The sequence below is a fragment of the Pipistrellus kuhlii genome, unplaced genomic scaffold (genome assembly GCF_014108245.1).
Source record: "Pipistrellus kuhlii isolate mPipKuh1 unplaced genomic scaffold, mPipKuh1.p scaffold_m20_p_2, whole genome shotgun sequence".
Lineage (NCBI taxonomy): Eukaryota > Metazoa > Chordata > Mammalia > Chiroptera > Vespertilionidae > Pipistrellus > Pipistrellus kuhlii.
Genome location: NW_023425515.1, coordinates 144,989,713 through 145,013,026, shown reverse-complemented (window position 1 = coordinate 145,013,026; position 23,314 = coordinate 144,989,713). Strand labels below are relative to the sequence as shown.

The 23,314-nt window shown below is 35.1% G+C and overlaps 1 protein-coding gene across 1 annotated transcript in view; it reads right to left on the bottom strand.

Annotated features, from left to right (window-relative positions):
• The window catches only part of LRRIQ3 (leucine rich repeats and IQ motif containing 3), a 74,299-nt gene that overhangs the window by 19,373 nt on the left and 31,612 nt on the right, over window positions 1-23,314 (bottom strand). Inside the window, 1 exon segment of the mRNA XM_045583819.1 lies at window positions 6,921-7,041. Coding sequence (XP_045439775.1) covers window positions 6,921-7,041 — 121 coding nt within the window.

Here is a 23,314-nt window from a genome sequence, read left to right as displayed (position 1 = left end):
TAACCCAATGAACTAAAAAGTATGCCCACATAAAAACCTACACATGGATGTTTACAGCTGCTTTATTCATAATGGTCAAAACATGAAAGTAACTAATATGTTCCTCAGTAGATGAATGGAAAAATAAACTGGGTACATATATTCAATAAAATATTATTCAGCACTAGAAAAAAAAAAGATTTAGCAAATGATCTACAAGGACATAGAAGGCCACCACATTATGAAATAATCAAATTTAACAGTCCATTCACAACAGCAGAATACATACTCTTCTCAAGTACCCACATTTCCCAGGATAGGTCATATAGTAGGTTATGAAATAATTTTTAATAAATTGAGAATGATTACATCATAAAAAGCATGACCTTTAACCATAAAGTAATTAAATTCAAAAGCAAAAATATAAATTTTTTTGAAACTCACAAATATGTAGGAATTAAATAGTGTAGTCCTGAATGGGGATATGGGGTTCTCATACATACATGTGTATAAAATAAGATGAATGAAAACCAAAAGAAATTATGAAATTTAAGTACTGCAGTGCTCAGAAGGAAATTTATATCTATAAAACCCTATGTTCAAAATGAAGGAAGATCTTAGTATAACCTTCCAACCCTTAAGAAAGTAGTAAAAAATTATAAACTAAACCCAATACAAACAGGAGAAAAATGATAAAGCAAATATAAGTACATGAGGAAATGTAAGTTGGTTTTTGCAAAAGATCAACAAAATTGACAAATCTTTAGATAGATGTCCCCTTTTTAAATCTTTCAGCCAAGTTCAAAACCCCTGCCCTCCATTAAACATAGGCACATTTATTGGTCAAAATGTGTGTTTTAGCCAAAGCCAGTTTGGCTCAGTGGTAGAGCGTCGGTCTGCGGACTGAAGGGTCCCAGGTTTGATTCCTGTCAAGGGCATGTACATTGGTTGCGGGCACATCCCCAGTAGGGGGTGTGCAAGAGGCAGCTGGCCGATGTTTCTCTCTCATCGACGTTTCTAGCTCTCTATCTCTCTCCCTTCCTCTCTGTTAAAAATCAATAATATATATATATTTTTTAAATGTGTTTTATTCCCTTCAGCCAGTGAAGGTTTTTACATTTTACTTTTGGGGTGTGTGTGTGTGTGTGTGTGTGTGTGTGTGTGTGTGTGTGTGTTTAGAGGTTGCCATCACAGTTCAGATTTTATGTTTTTGCCTTATGTTAAGCCTGAAACTGGTAGAACAATGTTTGAGAGCATGCAATCTTCTAGACTACCAGAAATGTGTGTGATTTTATTCTTAAACCGGGCTTGTTAGGAGTTGACCTTGGGTCAAAATAGCTTGTTGTTCAGCCAGCGTTTGGTCAGAGGTTTTCCTTAGACCCTTTGTGCCAGTGAAGCTTGTGACTTATGTTAAAACATCTGTGTGGATGGAAAATACCTTTAAATCTGTCCCATTTCCTCTTCTAATTGCTCCCAAGTGGGTAAAACCTAGCAAATAGGCACAAACTTCTGGATCCTTAAGGTTGACTATGATCCCTGGAGGGCTGTTTGCTGTTGCTCCCCCTGGTATCTCTGTTAAACTTCTGGTAGTTCCGTCATTTCACTTATTGCTACCAATACTAGGAAACTATGAGCACCCTCTTAACTGTTCTCCACCAAAACCTTCACTTTTTTTCAACAATGCCTTTAGGCATAGAATCTTCCTTCTGTTTCAGATAAACTCTAACACTTCAGTCAGAGCTGCAGAACTCTTCATCCTTAGTGTCTGTCTCTAATCCTGGGAAGAAATTCTGCTCTACTGCACAGGAGCAGGGGGTGGTGGGGGGAGAGGAAGGGGTCCACTCTTTTGCACAGGAACAGGGATGGAGGAGTGTTCCACTCCATTGCCCAGGAATAGGGGTGAGAAGAGGGGGTCTACACCTGGGTGACAATCCTGCTCTATGAGCAGGCACAGGGAAAGCGGAGTGGTAGCCACAGGTCTTATTTGCTTGCCCTTCCCAGTATGGAAGCTCTACTTTAAGAGCAGCTGGAGTGAGGGTAATCTAGCCCCATATTCTCACCCTACCATGCCTGAGGTAGAGGCTGGGAGGGGGTATAGGGATCCTCAGGCTTCTGTCTGTGCCTTCTGCAACACAGGCTGGGTGAAATGAAAAATGCCAGCAACCTAACCCTCCATGGTAAAACTGTAGTCTTATACTGGGCACAAGAGAAAAGAGAACCTGTCTTTTTGGCATGATAGGTTTAAAGTAGAGTGTTCTTGATAGAGCTTTTGTTTCTTCAACTTGGAACAAGTATGATGAGGACAAAGGAGCAGGTAATGGCTCAAATGTCACAGATTTTCACTCTTCTTACCAAAATTTAATATATTTTCTTGAATAAAGTGTTTCTCTTTTTGTTATTTGTCCTTAGGCTCATTTCTAGGAATTTTAAATAATTTATTTTTATAATTTTTACAAGCTAAATGGTGATTTTGCTGGGGAAAATATGTGTCAGGCTGCCCCCTCTACTATTCTAGAAGTCCTCTTCTCAATCTGATTTTGATTTTGATGAATTTACAATATGACTTAGGCTTTGGCCACCTATCATTTGTTTGAAATATATTGACTTATGGGGTTATGAATATATTTTTTTCTTTTATGAATATGGCTGAAAAGGGTTATATTTATAGATAAACAAGGGGCCCAGTGCACGAATCTGTGCACTTTGAAAGGAACTGTGGGCCACGAGGCTGTGGTAGGCCCAGGGACGATTCTCAGACCCTCTTCTGCACCCCCACCCAGGCCCTCCACTGTGGCCCCTGGTCCCCTGTCCACTAGCAGCCCCGCTCACACTGCCACTGCTCTCAAGCACTGATGGCACCAGCCCTGCTCGCACCTGCTGATGGTGCGGAGCAATTGGGGCCAGTGTCAGCAGAGGGTGTGAGCAAGGTCAGTGCAGTCAGCAGTTTCAAACAGCAGCTGCCACCCTGATCACCCCTCAGGAACCAGGAGAGGTGGAGAAGCCCTCAGGGTGATCAGGGCCAGAAGCGCTGTTCACACTCGCTGATGGCGTCCAGTGATCAGGACCAGTGCCAGCAGCAGGTGTGAGTGCTAGGCAGGATTGCAGCATGGGGGAGCAAAGCATTTTCAGTAACCACCAGAGGCTTGCCCCAATGACAGCCCCTGGTGCCTTGCCTTACTCTGACACCCCCGCTCACCTGCTCCATCATCCTGCTGTGGGCCAATGCCTGCCATGTTCTGCACACACCTCTGGTGGTTAGCGCACATCATAGAGATTGTTCGGTTGTTCCACTGTTCAGTCTATTTGCATATTAGCCTTTTATTATTATATAGGATATGGAGATTAGTACCACAGGTAAACCTGTTTTGATACTTAGGTTACTTTGGCTTAGAAGGCTCTTCCTGTTTATCTAATCTTACCATTCTTTACTCACTATATACTAGTTCATAAGACTTCATTTTGAGCCTCAAACCTGAAGCTTATTCCCAATTATGGCTTTTGTTGTTGCCTTTGCTTGATATACTTTTTCCTACAATCTTTACTTGGATTATTTTTATATTCATTGCAGTATTATTCACAATAGCCAAGATATGGAAACAACTTATGTGTCCACAAATGAAAGGATAAAGAACATGTGAAATACACACAACACAAATACTATTAAGTCATAAAAAAGTGAAATTTTGCCATTTGTAACAATATGAATGGATCACGAGGGTATTATGCTAAGTGAAACAGTCAAAATACCATATAATCTCATTCTATGTGGAGCATGAAACAAAAACAAAATAAACAAAACCAAAATTAAACTCATGGAGGCAGACAAAATAGGTGAAGGGCGTCAATTGTATAGTGGCATATAGAAACTAAGCCTTTGGTGGTGAGTACAATGTGGTATATACAGACATCTAATTATAATGTTGCACACCTGAAACATGAAAGTTTATAAGCCAATATTATCTCAATTAAAAAAAAAATTCTTTGGAGTCATATGCAGTGCTTAGAACTGCTATTTTCCCCCTTACTTTCTTCCAATCTCTCTCACTCTAGCAATTTAATGGAAGCTACTATAAAGCTATCTGGGACAACAGGTGGGAATCCCATCTACTTACACTCTATCCTGAGTTATTATTTTCAACTAAGAGGTTTGGGTCTTTGTCCAAAAGTGTTATTAAACTTCATGTTTTATTATTCAGGGTTATCAAAGCAGATAGCTTTCCAAAGATGCAAGGAACTATATTTCAGAACTCTCCATTCTCTTTTATTTTGCCTTGAAAACCATCTTCAGTTTGGTGAGCTCTTTTTTCTTTAGGGTAACTTACCAAACAGAGTGCAGTGCAATTAATACTCTCTTAATTTGCTACTACAAAACTTAGATTGCCATTTTCCCAATCTCTGACATCAGTTTTCCCATGTGGTCACTAAGATGAGACCTTATTTAAGGTTTTTGTTATGGAACCAAATTCTGTATTTATAGCATAATTAATCCTAACGTCTATCTCATATAAACCCTGAAATTTCAATAGCTTAGCACAGTAAGGATTCATCTATCTGTCATCTAAGATCCAATGTGTGTCAGTGGGACCTTGAGGATATGTTAATGGAACACATGGCCTCCAGGATCTACATTGCAGGGGAGAGAAGGGTGATCTTAATTGCTTTCACGCTCAAGTGATGTTTCACTTTTGCTCAAAGTCAGATGGACATAAATAGTAACATAATTCCTACATAACTACATGGGAAGCAGGTAATGCAATGTATGACATTGTTACTTAGAATCAAAATTAAGTCCAAATGTATGAAATTCAAAAGTCTACTTTTTGTCCATCAAATTATATTTACTTTTATTTTAATATAATCTTAACCCTCTTTATTCTCGGTAAGAAGAATATTAAAAACATTTTTAAACTGATTTGAGCTATTATACTGATACAAAAGTATTTTTTTGCTTTTAATTTTAAATGTAGCAACAAAGATTTCTAGTTTTATATGCATGTGTCTGCTCTATTTGTTTATGTGAAGTGATTTAGTTGATACTATTTTATATTCTGGGCTAAAATTCAGTTATTCCAGCAAACAATTTAGAAGAAAGGAAAAAAACTGTTAAAATTGCCTAAAGCACAAGTGGAGTGAAATCAGCAAGATATGATAAACTGAGTGAATTTGAAAAACAAATGTTGGAGGAAGAAAATGTAAATATAAAATCTTCTCTCAAGTCTTCATATCAGTCTCCTAGGTGGATTTAGAGCAAGACAAAGTATGTAATGAGGGCAAATGAAAGATTATATAAGTCTGACCAGGCATTTTGACATAAAGGCTCTCAAATAACAAACCATTTGACTTTACATTTTGAATAAGAAAATAGCAGTTTTGTTCTCAGAAATGTGTTTCATAGCAGCAAATACTTTTTGCAAAGGATTTGAATTTACTTCCTCATAACTATATTTTAAATATAAATGCTTTTCTGATATAGCTACAGAAATGGGCTCATTTTTCAGCTATACTTACTATAAAAAGATTAAAAAACACTAACATAATACACACTTTAAGGGTTACAATGTCTGTCTAGTATGCCATATCCTTTTAGTAAAAATCAAGGTATTTATATATTTCATTTATCTTTTAAAATATATTTTTATTGATTTCACAGAGAGGAAGAAAGAGGGAGGATGAGAGAGAATCATCCATTGGCTGCCTCCTGCACACCCCCTATTTGGGCAACCTGGGCATGTGCCCTGACAGGGAATGGAACTGTGACCTTCTGATTCATTGGTTGATGCTCAACCACTGAGCAACACTGGCTGGGCTTAATTTCTTTTTTATTTTATTTATTATTTTTTTATAATCCTCACACTAGGATATTTTCCCATTGATTTTTAGAGAGAGGGAAAGACAGAGAGAAATATTGGTGTGAGAGATAAATTGGTTGCCTCCTGCACACGTCTTGACCAGAGCCCTGGCCAGTGAGGAGGCTGCAACCAAGGTGCATGCCCTTGACCAGAATCGAACCTGGGACCCTTCAGTCTGCAAGCTGATGCTCTATCCACTGAGCCAAACCGGCTAAGGCTTAATTTCTTTTAAAAAACAATTTTTAATTGAATTTATTTATTGACATTGGTTATTATAAAATAGAAAAAGCATTCATGAAGTATCATGTCTCTTTAAAAACTAGAACTGCAGTGATATATCATTTTCATAAAGAAAAAAAATATTTGATAAGGCAATATAAGATAAAAAGTAGAAAGAGTTATAGGTGTAATTTAAATTAAAGAAGATAAACATATAAATTTATTAAAAGCAAATAATTAGTAAAACTGGTATTTGGATAATGTTTTAAAACAAAAGCGATAAACTGTTTTGCATAATTTGATAATATAAGACAATATAATACTTATCCGTATTCACAAGTTATAGACAGGGTCCCCACATAGCATAGAGACAAATACATTCTCTGAGATCACAGTTGAAGAAATGATAGCCTTTAACATTGCTTTAGTCAGTAAGCAGTTTTGAAGAATTCAGCAAAATGAAAGGCTAAAGTAGAAATAACTTGAAGAAATATGTAATGCACTTGGAAACAGCAGTGGTATAAGATTTTCAAGCAAGTTAAATAAACTCTATAAGGAAGCAAAATTAACCCTAATATATTGTATGGCTCAGCTATAATATTTATATAGTCATAAAATTAAAATATTAAATATTAGTTAACCCCCAAATAGTGATAATATAATTCTATTGGGATAATATAGGAGGAGTGTAAGCATGTGTATTAGGAATACATTTTTTTTTGTAAAATGTTAAATGAGATATGAATATTTTATCTAGAGTGCTCAACTTAAATCTCATGGAGTCTTAATTAATATGTCCAATTTCTAAAAAATTTAATTGCTCTTCATCAAAATCTATTCTTCAAATATAATTTAAAAATCCATATAACTAACCTTTTTGAATGAGATGTCTTGATTTTTTGCCAATATCTTTTGTCTTTAATTCAGATAAAAGAGAGGAAATATGTTTTCTCTGTTTATTAGAACTTATTAAATCAACAGAAGAAAGTATATGCTGTGGAAACAAAATAAAAGCAATGACACCAATGATAATCTCATATATATTTTAGAGTTATGAAAGACTTTTCTGTTAAACATCATCATTGATTTTCATTTTAAAACAACAAAATCTGTGAGACAAGCAAGAGTTAGGAAAGGTGAAAAGAATGCCATTGTGTGCTATTTGGATTAATTACTTTTCTATTAAGAGTTAATGACAATGCTCTAAGAGATATTGAATAAAAGGGGGCATTTCAGGAAGATGGTATAATTAAAGGAACTAAGGGGGAGGAGAAATAAAGAAATAAACCGAAAAGTATTGAGTGTTTAGTGCTGCCCAGAAAGCCTAAAGGAAAATTCAGAGTAAGAAAGGAGATGAAAAATTGCTTCACAGAACACTAAAAGGTAGTAAAAAGAAAGAGAGAGAAATTGGACACGAATCATCACAAGTCAGACATGTGTGGAAGGAATAAGATATTGAAAGGAGCTTCCCAGATAATGGGCCACTTTCAGATATAAACTGGGCACTATCTGTAAAGTGGTTGGAAATGTTTTAATAACTAATACTATTGTAGTTATCCCTTTTCTCTTCATAGTCCATCCAGGAGTGATTCAGAGGATCCATGAGGTCAAGAACTCAGGCTCTTTAAAAATTTGTCATCTCTACCTTACTGCATCTAACTGGCTTCTACACCCAATGTTGACTCTGGAGTAAAATAGCTAGTTAAGCTCCAAACACAATATGTGTATCTCAGTCAGCAATTTGGAGAAAGGGTGAAATGATAAAATACAGGCCATGTGTCTTAAGAAACTTTCCATCCACATCCTTTCAGATAACTTTAGTTTATTTCTCATTGGTCACCCATAACTACAAAGGAGAGTACAAAAAATACAGCCTTTTGCTACGTAATTTGCTGCCTGACGTTAAATTGAGTATCTCATATATATATATATAAAAAGGATAAAGACGGACATTGGTAGGAAATCAATAACAGACTGCCACATTAAAAAAAAAAAAGAATCTTGGGAGGGGATATACATTTGTATTTTGAAAAACCATCCTATTATGCTTTCCTTGACTAGAACCACTGGTCTTAATTCTGAAGACTAAATATCTATCTTCAAATAAATCTCCTTTGGGAGATGTTTGCTTCTGTTTATTTGTGTCTGGAATACTTGTATAGTGCTTATCATTTGTCACTGTTTTAAAGCTCTATGTAAATATTAATTTATGTCATATTCATAACGATCATGAGCTATGCTCTTTTACCTAGAAAATATCAGAGACATTTTACACTCAAGAAAATTGAAGTCATAACTTTCCTCTAAACCTACTATACTTACTTCTAATTTTGATGACTAGCTCCACCTTCATCCATTGGGAGAAAATTCACATAAACTCTCTAATATGTGATAGCTGGCAGAATTTTAAAATAGGTAACTCATTATCATATCCACCTTGACTTGTCCACTTGTGCAAATATCTTTATTCTATAATTTAACAGAGACACTTGAATATGTGTCTTGGTCCCCTGTATTTACAATTTTCTGCCCAAATCCCTATATCATACAATAGATACATATTTAAATAAATATCTTTGAATTTCTATATTTTAAATTTTATATGTTATGTTCTCTAATTTATTTATTGAAAATGATTTGTTTCAATGTGATGACTCACTGTGCAAGAATTTTTGAATGTTCATGACAAATATAAACTGGTCTTAGAATAAATCTCAATTTTTATTTTTCACTAAAAATTTTTTTGCTAATCAATTCTTACATTTACATGACAAAATATATTTTTTGATAGAAAAACAAATAAGTAGGTACTTTTGAGCTCCTGTATTCTTTTTATAGTTATATTTTCTTACAGTTGCCAAGAATAATTTTAATATAATACACAATGTCAACACTATCAAAATATAACTTTTAATAATGTTGCTTCTATTTTCATCTGGGTTCAAATCTTTCTATTAAACAAAGTAGGACAAAAAATGTAGACAACTGTTTTGCAACCAAATCTGTAACAACCAATTGCAAATACTTTTCAACCTCAAATTTACCCATTCTTAACTCTTCAACTTATGTGATCATTCTTGTATTTTCTTACTTCTAGACATTTTCCTCTATTTTAGTAATCTCTTTGTCTGTCCCTCCTAACAATATAATTCATCAAAAATCTTTGCCATGCTACCTTCTAAATGTATTTCAAGTCTGTTCACTTCTATTTTCATTTCACTTCTAGTCTAAACTATAAGAACTGCCTCCAACCATAAATAGCCTCCTATAGGTCTCAGTCTTCATCTTGGCTTTCACAATACATTTACTAAAGTACAATACATTTATTAAAAGTACATCTGATTATGCTTCTCTTCAGCTTTTTTTTTCTTCTTCTCCTTAGCTTTAAATACTCTGCTAGACTGCCTAAGGTGCTCAGTCTTTACCATAAGCTAGAAAACAAAACAAAACAACAGCAAAATATGGTCCTTGACCACACAGCCAAACTCATCTCATTGCTACTAGACTTTGTATATTATACTCCTACCACACTGGATTTCATTCAATCCTTGAACCCAACTCAAATTAAACAAGATATTGCATGCCTCAATTCCTTGTGCAAGCTTTTCTCTCTGCCTAGACCACTCCTTCCTATACTTTGCATGGCTAACTTCTTACTGTTCAGATCTTAACTTTAAATATTACCTCCTCAGAAAAACATTCTGTGACAATCTTGTAAAACATAGGCTTCCTCCTACAATTCTCTATCTCAATACCCTATTTATGTAGGTTATAATTTTAAATTTAGAGAATACAATGCTAGCTCAAGAATAATAATAACTGATACTAGCTAGATAAAGTAAAGGCATGAGGAAGTTTCAGAGGGTACAGGTTTGTTTCTTTGAAAATCTCTCCAAAAATGTTGTTCATTAATTATTACTTTTATGACAGTGCCATTCTACTCATAATACTCTTTCCTAATACATGTATTACCTTGTATACCAGTTAACAAATTATATGGTGATAATTGAGGATCATTCTGTATTGGATTACCTAAAGATCACTCTTTAAAAATAATATAATGAACACTACATAATAAATATTATTTTGTTCAGAACTGTCAAAGGGCTAGTGTATTCTACCTTATATCATAGTTAAGAACATTTCTCACTCCTAGAAGAAATTATACTGTAAGAGTACTGGGAGTATGTTTACTTATCTCAATATTCCTGCACCACTTTGAATTCTTCAACCTCTGTTGGAAGTACCAACTCACAAATGGCAGCAATAAAAATATTGATTAGTTTGAAAGTTTATTAGTTTATTCAACAAATATGCATTGAGTGCTAATTAGTATATCCATGACTAGGTTAGGCATTGGCACAAAGTTATTATTTTGTGAATATTTAAATTCTATACTTCTCAAAAATATTTCATAATTTAATGACATCCTCTATGTGGATGTGAAAAAGATGAGAAGCAAGAGAAAGACATTGAAACTGAGAAAAACACAGTAAAAAGCACAGGCTGAATGCTACACACACTCATGATAAAATTATGTATTTTTATTAAACCACATCTATTAACTCAATTAGTTAAAATAATAGTTTTCAATGCTGCTCAAGTAATCCCCAAAAGACACAAGTTCACATGATGGCGTAAAATTTAATGATGGGCAATTAAACAGTGATTTTTAAAGGAAAAAGCATACATTTTTGTTAAGAGTAAAATATATACCCCAAGAGTCTATATTTCTAGGCATATTTGAACACTGTCTGGTTTTTATGCACAGAGAAGAAAAGAGCAACAGATAGGGACAGCCAACAGATTACTAATGTTTAGGTTGATCTTCTATATCCTAAACACCTTAAACATTCCCAGCATTTTAGAGACTTTATACATTTTAAATTTGGGTTTAGAATCTGAGGAGGGGCTATATTTACCATAAGGAAAAAATTTTAATAAGTTAACATAGAAGCCATATACATCATTATATTTTTAAAGTAAAACATCATAATTAACTTAAATATCCTTAGTAAACATACGTTGGCAAATTATCAAATTGACTCAATGTTTTCTAAAATTGAAGTTATAGCCTCCTGCAACTCCGAATAATATACTCATTTTTGAACTTCAGAATATATGTAAGTGCTGCTTTATATAAGCTTTTGTTGCAATAATAAGGATTAAAATTACTATTTCAAATTCATATAATTATTCTCCCCTCACCTAATGCTAGAGCAAAAGGTGGATTATTTAATGGGTGAGTTATATAATAGATGATGTGATACATATACTATCCCAATATATACATATATATATATAGTATACATACACATACTCAGGAAATATTTACTAGAGACCTGGTGCACAAAATGTGTGCAATGGCAGGGGGAGGGGTGTCCCTCAGCCTAGCCTGCACCCTCTCCAATCTGGGATCCCTTAAGGAATATCCAATTGCCCATTTAAACAGGCAGTCAAATATCCCTTTCACAATCCATGATTGCTGGCTCCCAACCGCTTGCCTGCCTGCCTGATTGCCCCTAATTGCTTCTGCCTGCCAGCCTGATCACCCCCAAACCACTCCCCTGCCAGTCTGATTGATGCCTAACTGCTCCTCTGCAGGTCTGATTGCCCCCAACTTGCCCTCCCCTGCTGGCCTGATCACCTCCAACTACCCTTCCCTGCTGGCCTGATCACCCCCAATTGCCCTCCCTTGCCAGCCTGGTTACCCCTAACTCCCATCCCCTGCTGGCCCAGTAGCCCCTAACTGCTCTTCCCTACAGGCCTGGTAGCCCCCAACTGCCCTTCCCTGCTGGTCCCCCTTCAACAACCCTCCTCTTCTGGCCTGGTCACCCCTAACTGCCCTCCCCTGCTGGACATCTTGTGATCACATGGGGTGGCCATCTGTACGATGGTGTGATGGTCAATTTGCATGTTACCTCTTTATTATGTAGGTTAGGTTTAGTAAAGTACTAGCACTGACCCTGTTAGCCAGCTCACAAATGATTCAGTGCAAATCTCAATTTGTGTGACTTCACAGTGTATTAGCACAGTTTCTTTAACAACCTCAGTTCTACTGTCTTTATCGGAAATATTTCAGCCATAATACACATGCTTATTATTCACATGAAGTCCAATATTCCTATGGCTGGATAAAATGACTCAAAACAGTAGTTTACCAGGACTTCCAAAGATACAAACAGCCTTATATTAGGTTCTTAAACTATTAAAAGAGGAATTGTCTGAATGCTTATATTTTATTAAACAAAGACTTACATATAAGGGCATGCCTGCAATTTACTATGAGTCTCTCTGAGCTTCCTAGGAGAATACTGTCAGCAAAAATCCATGCCTATTTGGAATATCTCTAAAAACAGCAATGTTATTTCATATTTAATATTTTCTAAGACACAGTACCTAAATTTGTTTTGAGAAAATTCAGTCCTATCAATTTCTAAAACACAAACTTTGTCATTCAAAGCTTAGGCCAATATTGAAATACACTGAAATAGCCATAACCACTCTCTTTTACCTGGAACAAATAAAAACTCATTCTAAGTAAGTGGTAAAGAATGTCATTTTATTGTTTTTGTTATCTTTGTTATTAGGGAGGAAAAAAGAGAGCTTAAAGGGTTTTGCATTTGCAGTCTTTGCAAAGCACATTTTAGATGATACATTTCACTGGATTTAAAAATGGTGACATTAGCTCTCTTGTATGAGCAAGTTAATAATTTCATGAACATTGTTATACAAGTTTCAAATTGTTAAAATACGCTGGCTTGGATGAACTAAGTGTATTTCTCTTGTCACCTTTACACTGATCTTGTGTGTACAGCTGATATCCCTAGTGTCCAATCTGAGTACAGGCTTTCATCCTGTTGTCCAGGGAATGATGGGCACAATTCCTTTTGACACTGATGAGAGGTGAATACATACATAAATCCAGCCCACTTCAGTGAAAATGGACCCATCATTTTTTTTACCCTGAATAAAAATACAGTAATAAAGTTTAAAGATGGAAAAAATACAGTCAAACTCTTGAGGTGTACCATTAGTTAATGATAGTCAGCAAGCATTACATTTTGCCTTGAGGACAGTAAGTTCCAGATTTGCATTTAGGTGCTCATGAATTCTAATGATCATGGATCTCTATATGATAGGAAGAAATACTAAAAACACGTATGATAGGTTTTTCACATTTCACTGAACTCAAAAGTTGAAACTAAAAAGGAAAGGTATGGGTTTTACATATTTTATTCTACCTCTATTCTCCACTAAGATCTTCCTTGCAAAATGAGAATACGCATTTCCTATAAATATTTAGAAGTTGAGAATATACACTATTTCTAACATAAAGACTTTGCACCAATTTTAAAAAGTGTGTATCTTGTATAAAACTTTAATGGTGTCTCTGAACTAGTATTTTCAAGATTACATCAGAATTTCTAAAATTTATGGGGGAAATTACTTGGCATAGTGTGTAAGAACAATTACCATTTATAAGTATCCTACCACTAATAGTAGCTAAAGAAACATGCTATGAAAAATTAAGGCTATGCAGCACAACATTTTTATTTTCTTAAATAACCCAGTAATTATTTATGATTAATTGACCCACATAATTCATTATTAGTCTGTTTATATCATTAGCCTCTAGAATTTCTGAGATAATAAATTTTATTATAATGGCCACAGTATCTATTAACCCCTTTACTTTCTCTAGTAACCTCTTTACCTTTTCTATTTTTGAGGATGTTCTGAGTTCTAGTAATACAATACTGGCAAGAAAATCCATTTTATTTACATAGTCATAATGTTTTAAGATCCTGTTACACTCTATGCTTTATTTTTTACTTGCATGTTATTTTTAACCTATGGTCTTTAGATTCTTCTCTTCCCACATATAAAAATCTCAATAAGAATTGTGTTAGCTATCTTTTCATAGAATCACAGTAGATTAATATTTTCAGAAAATAACTTCATGAGTTATGAGTAAAAATACAAAATAACCTTAGAGTTTGAACTATATTTATTGTAAATGTGATAAATATTATTTTAAATCAATATTTTGTTGAGTGCTCTTATGTGCATATCACTGTGCTGGGTAAAAGGTGTCAAAAACAAATAAAATACAACCTGCTGTAAAGCAGTATCCATTCCTATAGTAAAAATCATTCACATAAAATAGCCACCTTCAAAGGAAATAGGACATAAATAAATTTAAATAGAAACAGATACCAGAAAACTATTAGCAGCAATATTCTAATTAATTAGAGAAATTAATTTCACTGAATATTAAAAGAAAACAAGTCTTTGTTCTGAGTTTCATCAGCAACTTTATCCTTTTAGTTAATGCTGAAAATTGAAGCAGAGAGGAAAATAGATAATGAGGTATAATGCTGAAATAATCTCATTTATAAACAAAAGGAAGTAAAGATCGGATTCCAGGAAGGATATTTGGGGTTGGGCATTAGGAGAATGAACAAATTTTAGTGCTTACTTTGAGATGGATATTGTCTGATGGCATAATTGTTGAAAGAAGGTAATGTGCTGAATGCAGGAGCATTGGAGGGAGGACCCATAGCAGGGGGCTTTTTTTTTAATCTTATTATCCCTATCTATGAAAAAGATTCAATGCTCTCAAATAATAGCTGACTGATTCATAGTAACCAAGATCAAATATAGTTATTTTTACCAAGCTTAATCATACTACTGGAATCTCTCACAATATGCAGGAAGAGCTATTTGTAATATACAATGCTCTATTTCTGAAATTATATTTTCCTTCCTCTGGAGCTACTAAATCTCCGACATAAAAACTCTACTCTCCTTCCAATTCTGAGGCCTAAAGTTGGAGACAATAAACCTTTCCAGATCAGTACTTACCCGAAGAGCTCCCTGTTAATTTCCTTTGCTCATAGCCTAACACTTAATCCTGGTAATCAGTTTTTTTTAATCCTCACCCAAGGATATGTCATCATTTATTGATTTTAGAGAGAGAAAAGAAAGAGGAGAGACAGAGGGAGAGAAACACTGATGTGAGAGAGAAGAATTAATAGCTTGCCTTCCACATGTGCCTCAACTGTGGATCGAACCTGCAACCTTTTTTGATGTATAGGATGATGTTCCAACCACCTAGGCCACCTGGGCAGGGAAATCCTGGTATTTTGATGTCATTCTTGATCATTCATCACTCTGTTGTGTTTTTGCAATGTTTCCCAGTTTTAACTGGACATCTTCCTAACCACTTAATTTCCAAATTCTTTCTTGTCTAATCAATTTTGCTTCAATTAATATACCATTTCCTATGAATTCCAAGATAAAATATATGTTAAAGTTCCAATTTGAGTGATATTTTAAAAAAAACGGTAATGTTATCAGAAGGTTTAGCTCAATGGAAAGCTTCTTGAATAAACAGGGCAGATGTAAAAAGGTATATAATACTTTATTTACATAAGAAAAACATGGGGCAAACAGATAATAATAAATGAAGTAATTGAAGAGAAATATAAAAATATTAAACAAGCTGAAGTGTATTATTTATAAAATAATAAGAAAAAAAATATTGAGCCAAAACCGGTTTGGCTCAGGGGTAGAGCGTTGGTCTGCGGACTGAAAGGTTCCAGGTTCGATTCCGGTCAAGGGCATGTACGTTGGTTGCGGGCACATCCCCGGTGGGGGGTGTGCAAGAGGCAGCTGGTCGATGTTTCTCTCTCATTGACGTTTCTAGCTCTCTATCTCTCTCCCTTTCTCTCTGTAAAAAATCAATAAAATATATTTAAAAAAAAAAAACATTGAAAAGGTAAACTGAAACAAAATTTTAAGAGGCCCATAAATTACTGAAATCTATAGCCTCTATTATTATCATTCATCTAGACTCTGGAAACCTTCCTACATTCTCTTATCATCTGTCCATAAAATTTCACTACCTAGAAAACTTTAGGCTAATGGTATAAGATTCCACCCTTTACTCTCTCCTTTATATTATAAATAAAACAATTAAATAATCATCCTAACATCTGGTTCTCCACCATCCTTTACAAAACTTTGAATAAAAAATGTATCTTAATTTTAAATAATGTAATATGCATAAATTCACTATATTAAATGCATACATTTTCATATCTATACTAATAAAAGGTCTGTGGCCATGATGCCATAACACTGTCATGACCAAATGAGCAGTGGCTCTCATGGCAGGCAGGCAAGGTGTGAGCTACTAGCAGCAGAGGGCTATGAGCCACAGAGGACGGATTGGCCAGGTGAGGCAAGGGGAAGCAAGCTACTTGAGCACGATTTCATGTGCACTGGGCCTCTAGTCAAATAATAATCTTAATCCCTCAAGCAAAAATTAGTATGTTCATTAACAGCCCTATCCAACTTCAGTTTCCATAATTCCTCTCACAAATCTCTTAGTATAGTTAGGATGATGTATTTTCCATTCATACATGTACCAAACTAATTCTCACCTTCATAGCTTTGGTCAAGAAGTTGTTTTGTTGTTGTTTGTTTGTTTGTTTGTGTGTGTGTGTGTTTTTTTGTGTGTGTGTATGTGTGTGTATGTGTTTTAAATTTTACTTTCGATATTTTATTTTTTGACATTCAATTATTTGTATGTTTGACCACACACATGGTGTTTAAATATATAGATATATTGATAATTATTATATTACCTCATCTAAACCAGAAATTCCTAAAGAATAAAAGATTCCACTCACTCTTGATTTGCTCATAGTATACTGAAGTAAAAAGAGCACTGAAATTAGAGTATATGTATAAACATGTGTGAATATATATCTATTGCCTAAAAGTATACAGGTAAAGCTAATTTTGTGATTATAAAGGCCATGAAATTTACACAATAACACATGATCTATCAGTGATATAAAACAGTGCTCAGGTTGGGAGCATGTGGGAGGCAGTCAATCAATGTGTCTCTCTCACATGTCTCTATCTCTTTCTCTCCTTCCTCCTGCTGCTTCCCTCCCTCTCTCCCACTTTCTCCAAAAAGAAAATGAAAAAATATCCTTGGGCAAGGATTAACCAAAAAAAAAAGATATTGTGTTTGATTGAGTAGACTCAAGAAGAATATCATATAGAAAGATGTTAAAAAGATAGCAATATAATTAACATATAGCAAAATTTATATCCCCCTTGTAACTCCTAATTTTTATATCTGAGTTTTAAGTAATTTAATTTTCCTTTATTCACCTCAATGAACAAAGTATTTGTGGAGTATTATTATGAGCAAATTACACTTCCTAACCCTTTATCTTTTCCAATGTATTTTGCTATTATGTAAATCCCCTACTCACTGTTCTTTTTCTAGTGATCTCTCATTTGACCTTGACAACCCCACAGTTTTGTATCTAAGATTATGTATTAATCTACATCTCCCTTCTGCTTTCAAAACTAATTGTACAATTGCTTGGTTTCAAATCCATCCTAACCATATCTATGGAGCTAAGCAGAATAAATGGTGTCACAGGTTGTTTTTTCCATAAAGAAGATATCCAAACATAGTTAAGTGCACAAAAGGTTTACTGGGAAGTACACAGGTTATAGGAAAATGGAGGAATGAGAGCAAACCAACCACAAACCCTGGAGCAAAGTCTGTCTATCTGCAAGTCCCACACGGAGCAGAAATGGCCAGGTCCTTGCTCTGCCTTACTCAGGAATTGCTGGAGGTGCCTAGAGAATAGTGTGACCTCAACTTGACACCAGAGGTGGACCCTAAAAAAAAACTAACAGTTGGAGTTGGCAGCTAACTGCATCCCTTGCATCTGAGCATCTATAAATGGTAACTAATACCATCCTTGTTTGCTTCAGTCCTAGTTTTATTCATCTAGCTCCAAGTCTTCTCCGTTTAGCCTCAGTAAAATATTTTATTGAGGGGAAAAGACTCTATTTTATTTTTCCTGTCAGTGAGGAGCATATGGCCTGAAACCTAAAAAGCACATAATAAATACCTGTAAAACGTTATTAACTGGCTAAGTTTAGCCCTTCTTGCATTGCTGAGGTCATTAAGCAACAGCTGTAGTTCTAAGCCATCATTATTGCTTCTAAGGATCACTTTAAAAAGGATGAATTAAACATAAATTAAATTATTCTTAGCTTCTGGTAGCCCTAGTATCTGCCCTTATAAACACTTCTGATAAGTATCTCATACTTCTACCCCACATTAAAAGCCACTACTTCCCAAAAGGCATAGTATTCAGGACAACTCCAATTTCTTTCATGAACCCCATTAGTGGCAGAAAACAGTCTAATCTGAATTTGGAGACTCCTCTCAATTCCACACTTTATATAATCAGTCCCTACCCAGTGAATGTTTCCTAGTACTTTCCCTTCTCCTGAAAGTTCCCTTTCAGCATAGAACTTGCTTGACTTTAATTATTAAGGCCTTAGAGTTTTTAACAGTGCTAAGAATGGTCTACATTTTTAAAACTATACCCATCTGAAATGAGCTGCATTGGGAATGGGTCCCCAAAATGACTGTCAGAGAACAACAAACAGCAATTTTTAGAGAAGATATAAGCACACTGTTACAAAGCTTCTTGTTTAGAATTATAAGTTAAAACAAAATCCCAGAAACTCATTGATAAGAAAGGTCTGTTTCCAGTATAAGGAAGAACTCTTACTTCACAAAACAATACAATTTTAAAAATTTTAAATGTTTACCCATAATTTTCTTTTTTAACACTTCACAATAAAATGAGGTGACTGACTCATTCTACATCTCCTGAGTGTGATATAAGATCAGCGTTCTCAATCAACCTTAGTATCATATACTGTTAAAGAGGGCAAAAGTAGATTCAATATTTTGTGGTTTGCAAATGGAGCTGATTATACTTTCCTCTTCCTCCATATTTACCTGAACTTAAAGTAGGTACCAAAAAACCCTTCAAATATGATTAGGTACTTGGATTTAGAAAATAAGGGCCACCTGGTCCTCCTATGCAAGCTATGCTCTGCACAACTCCAGGGAATGACTTACACATAGACTGTGATGTAAATGCACACGTGCCCTGTGCAACGCAGGGGCCCTGAGGAAGGAGAATCTTTCTCTTTCCACTGCTACTCACATTCACAATGTGATACATCATCTCATTTTTCTATAATAAAAAGAAAACTAAACTTCACCAAAGAAGATACACATATAAAAATAAGCCATTGGGGAATTGCAAATTAAAGCATCAATAAGATACTATTGCACACCTATTAGACTCACCAAAATCCACAACACTAACAACAGCAAATGTCAGCGGGGATATGGAGGAATAGAAACTTTCATCCATTGCTGGGGGAATGCAAAACTATACAGCAACTTTATTATTATTTTTTTAATATAGTTTATTGATTTTTTACAGAGAGGAAGGGAGAGGGATATAGAGCTAGAAACATCATAGACCAGCTGCCTCCTGTACACCCCTTACCGGGGATGTGTTCACAACCAAGGTACATGCCTTTGACCGGAATCAAACCTGGGACCTTTCAGTCCACAGGCCTACGTTCTATCCACTGAGCCAAACTGGTTTTGGCGGTACAGCAACTTTAGAAGACATTTTGGCATTTAAACAAACAAACATGCTCTTACCATCTAATTCAGCATTCATGTTCCCTTGTCTTTCTTTGTTCATAATTGCCAAAACTTGGAAGTAACCAAGATATCCTACAATAGGTAGATGAATAAATAACCTGTAGTACTAAGAGGAGTTAGACAGGGTTAGGCAGACTGGGTAAGGGGGTGCGGGGGAGGGGAGAAGAAGAAGAAAGTACAGACATAACTGCAGGGCTGAGAAAGGCCAAACTCCAAACTGCAAGGATGTTTACCTTGCAGGAGCAGAATGTTATAGGATTACAGGGCAGGAGGAATAGGGAAACTGAGACAGAAAAGTTAAAACAAGGCCAAACAGTGTGGGCAATTTACAGCCAGTTTGTAATTAACAAACCTATTATCTTCCTTAGTCAAGGACAGAGAGCAAATGGTTAAAAAACTTCCCTAATGAGAGAATGCAGGAAGGCAGGGGGGGGAGGGGGGGAAGGGAAAAAAAATGTCGTTTTACTCCTTAAGCAGAGAATCCAGGAGTGCCGAGGATGCCAGGTGCTTTTCATGAATTCTGGGAAAGCCACAGCAAAGTAAAAAAGAACCTTGAGGATTAATCTGTACCAAAATAGTCAGCAGAGGAATTTTGAAGTCTACTGACCTCCACCCAACTTGCTCTTCAGATTAGCCAAGAACCTGTCCATGCTTCCTGAGCCAGATATATAAGTTTGCTTGCTTTGCTTTTGCTTTTTCAATAAAGGTGTATGTTTAATTGCTTTGATAAACTGGCTTTTCACAAGGCAGTAAGGGTCTCATATAAATGCATTTATATGAGAAGACAAGGATAGAGGTTGGGGACAGCCCTCTCCCACTGACTCAGGGGGCTGTTCTGTCTGGTAACACCTCTCTGGTGGTGTTACCAGACAGAACAGCCCCCTGAGGGCATGGAGGAAATTTAGATACATATTACTAAGTGACAGATGCCTGTAACAGTAGCAATGAAATACAATTTAGTGCTAAAAATATGAGCTATTAAGCCATAAAAGGGCATGGAGGAAATTTAGATACATATTACTAAGTGAAAGATGTCAATCTGAGAAGGATACAAACTATATGATTCCAACTATATGACATTCTGGAAAAGGAAAATCTGTGGAAACAGTAAAAGAATTGTTGTTTGCTAAGAGATAGGGGGAGGGAGGGATGGATATGAAGAGCAACAGAGGATTTTTAAGGCAATAAACCTATTCTATATGATACTCTCTAATGGTAGATACATGTCATTATATATTTGTCACAACTCATAGACTGTACAAGTCAGGAGTAAACCCTAATGTAAACTATGGACTTTGGGAGATAATGATGGATCATAAAGTATAGAAAATGCACCACTGCAGGAAATGTTGTGCATGTGTGGGGACAGGGAATACTTGAGAACTCTGTACTTTCCACTAATTTTGCTATGAACCTGAAAGGGCTCTAAAAAATAATGTTTATCTATAACAATAAAAGTGTAATATGCTAATTAGACCAGACATCCTTCTAGATGACCTACTGGATGAAGCAGTGCAGCGGGAGCCAACCCCCTTGCAAGAATTTTGTGCATCAGGCCTCTAGTTAACTATAAAAAAGAGAATTAATTATGTGAACTTTAATACAAAATAGAGGTTCCTGAAAGTAATATTTCCATATTTATATTCTAAATAATGCAGGTATAATCTTTTTATCCGCAATGAAAAATTTTTTTTTGTTTTTTTTATGTAAGTAAATATGATTTCTGATAGTTTTTTTATCAGAAAAAAAGGAATAATTACCTAACATTCTAACACTTAAATAGCACTATAAAAATCTTGACAATGCTCTCATGTATTTGCCATGCATAAGCATTATAATTAAAGAAACTAGAAATACCCAGCAGAAAGGATATATGCGCCCCCATGTTCATAGCAGTACATTTTACCATAGCTAAGATTTGGAAACAGCATAAGTGCCCATGAGCAGATAAGTGGATTAAAAAACTGTGGTAAGTTTACACAATGGAATAAAAAAGGAAGGAATTCTTACTATTTGCAACAGCATGGCTAGAACTGGAAAGCATTGTGCTAAGTGAAATAAGCCAGTCATAGAAAAATAAATGTTACATGATCTCACTCATTTGTGGAATACAATGAACAACATAAACTGATTAACAAAAACAGATTCAGAGACAGAAAAGCATGGATTTGACAGTCAAACCTCAGAGGGAAGATAGTGGAGTGTGGGGGTAAGGAGGAGAGATCAACCAAAGGTCTTGTATGCATGCATATAAGCATAACCAATGGACACAGACAACAGAGGGGTGAAGACATGCATGGGGAGGAGGGGCAATGGGGAAATAAGTACACATATGTAATACCTTAATCAATAAAGAAAAAAAATTTAAAAAAAACATGAATGAATAGCTGGTTGGTATATACAAAAAAAAGTTAGGTTATATTTTTGAGCCTTTATTAAAAAATCACTGTATATTATAGTGAAATACCAAAAGTTCATCAGGTTTAAAAAATAAATCTATAAACCTTCAGTAAAATATATTTAGTAATAATTAATGGAAAGGATTCACAGGAGAATTATATTTGAGAAAATCTTATTTTGTTTTATAAAAACATGGCAAAATTTTAGTACTGAGAAAAATGAATCTTTGGAAGGAAAAAAATCAATAAAATATGCTAGAATTAAACCAAATCAACAATTCTAAAGAAAGTCTTACCTTAGTATAGGCAACTGCCATATTAGATTATATCTGGTATTTCCAGGAACTATGCAATGCCATAAAGGAATATAAGATGTAAACACTCGCTGTTTAAGAAGTGGTGCCAAGTAAGAGATCCCTTCCACAGAAATTGGACTGGATTGCTCTGTTGATCCCTTTCCTATTTTGCTGATGACTAGGGAGAACATACGCACTCTCTCCAGAAGTATCAAGACAAAGGGTGTAGTGGTTCCTGATCAACACTCCTTCTAATCTCTTTCATTCTTTCTGTTCCTTTCTAACAAAATATGATTAAACCAGCTTAAGTGTCAGATAAGAGAGTGTGGGTGGGTGGAAAGAGAACCACTAAGCTGCCTCAGAGATAAATATATGGAAAATTGCTTCCTTCCCCACCCTTCTGAACTTCTTTCCTTTTGGCTCCAATGGGTGTGACTTTTTCTCATACAATATCCCTTCTAAAATTCATGGTTGCAACTTAGGAAATAAGTAAAAAGAGACTATCCAAGCTAACAAAGAACAAATAAAAAAGAATATCTAAAAGTCTAGCCCAGTCTACTAAAAAATTAGAATGAAATTTTAGGTCAAAGTCCCAGTTAGTAACTGCTTTGTTTGCTATTATTCCTTGTACATATCTTCTCCTTGGTATCCTTTGAGGAAAAGTGTTAATTATGCCAAAGCAGATTTCAAATAATCTTGGATGTCAGCAAAATCAATAATAATCTATCGATAGATTTAGCTTCTATATTTCCCTGAAAGCCATTACAATAATACACAAGTTTCCTTAAAACATAGAATTATGGTGGTCATATTACCACCATAATTCTATATTTATGTCAGACTATTCTATAAGAGGTGCAACCATCATTTGACCAATAACTGTAAGTCATATATGAAAATAATATTTCTAGTGATTATTTTCAGATCCTTAATTTTTTTCCATTCTGAACAAGTTTTTCAGAGTCCTTCCTCTTAGATCCTTCTTTTTGG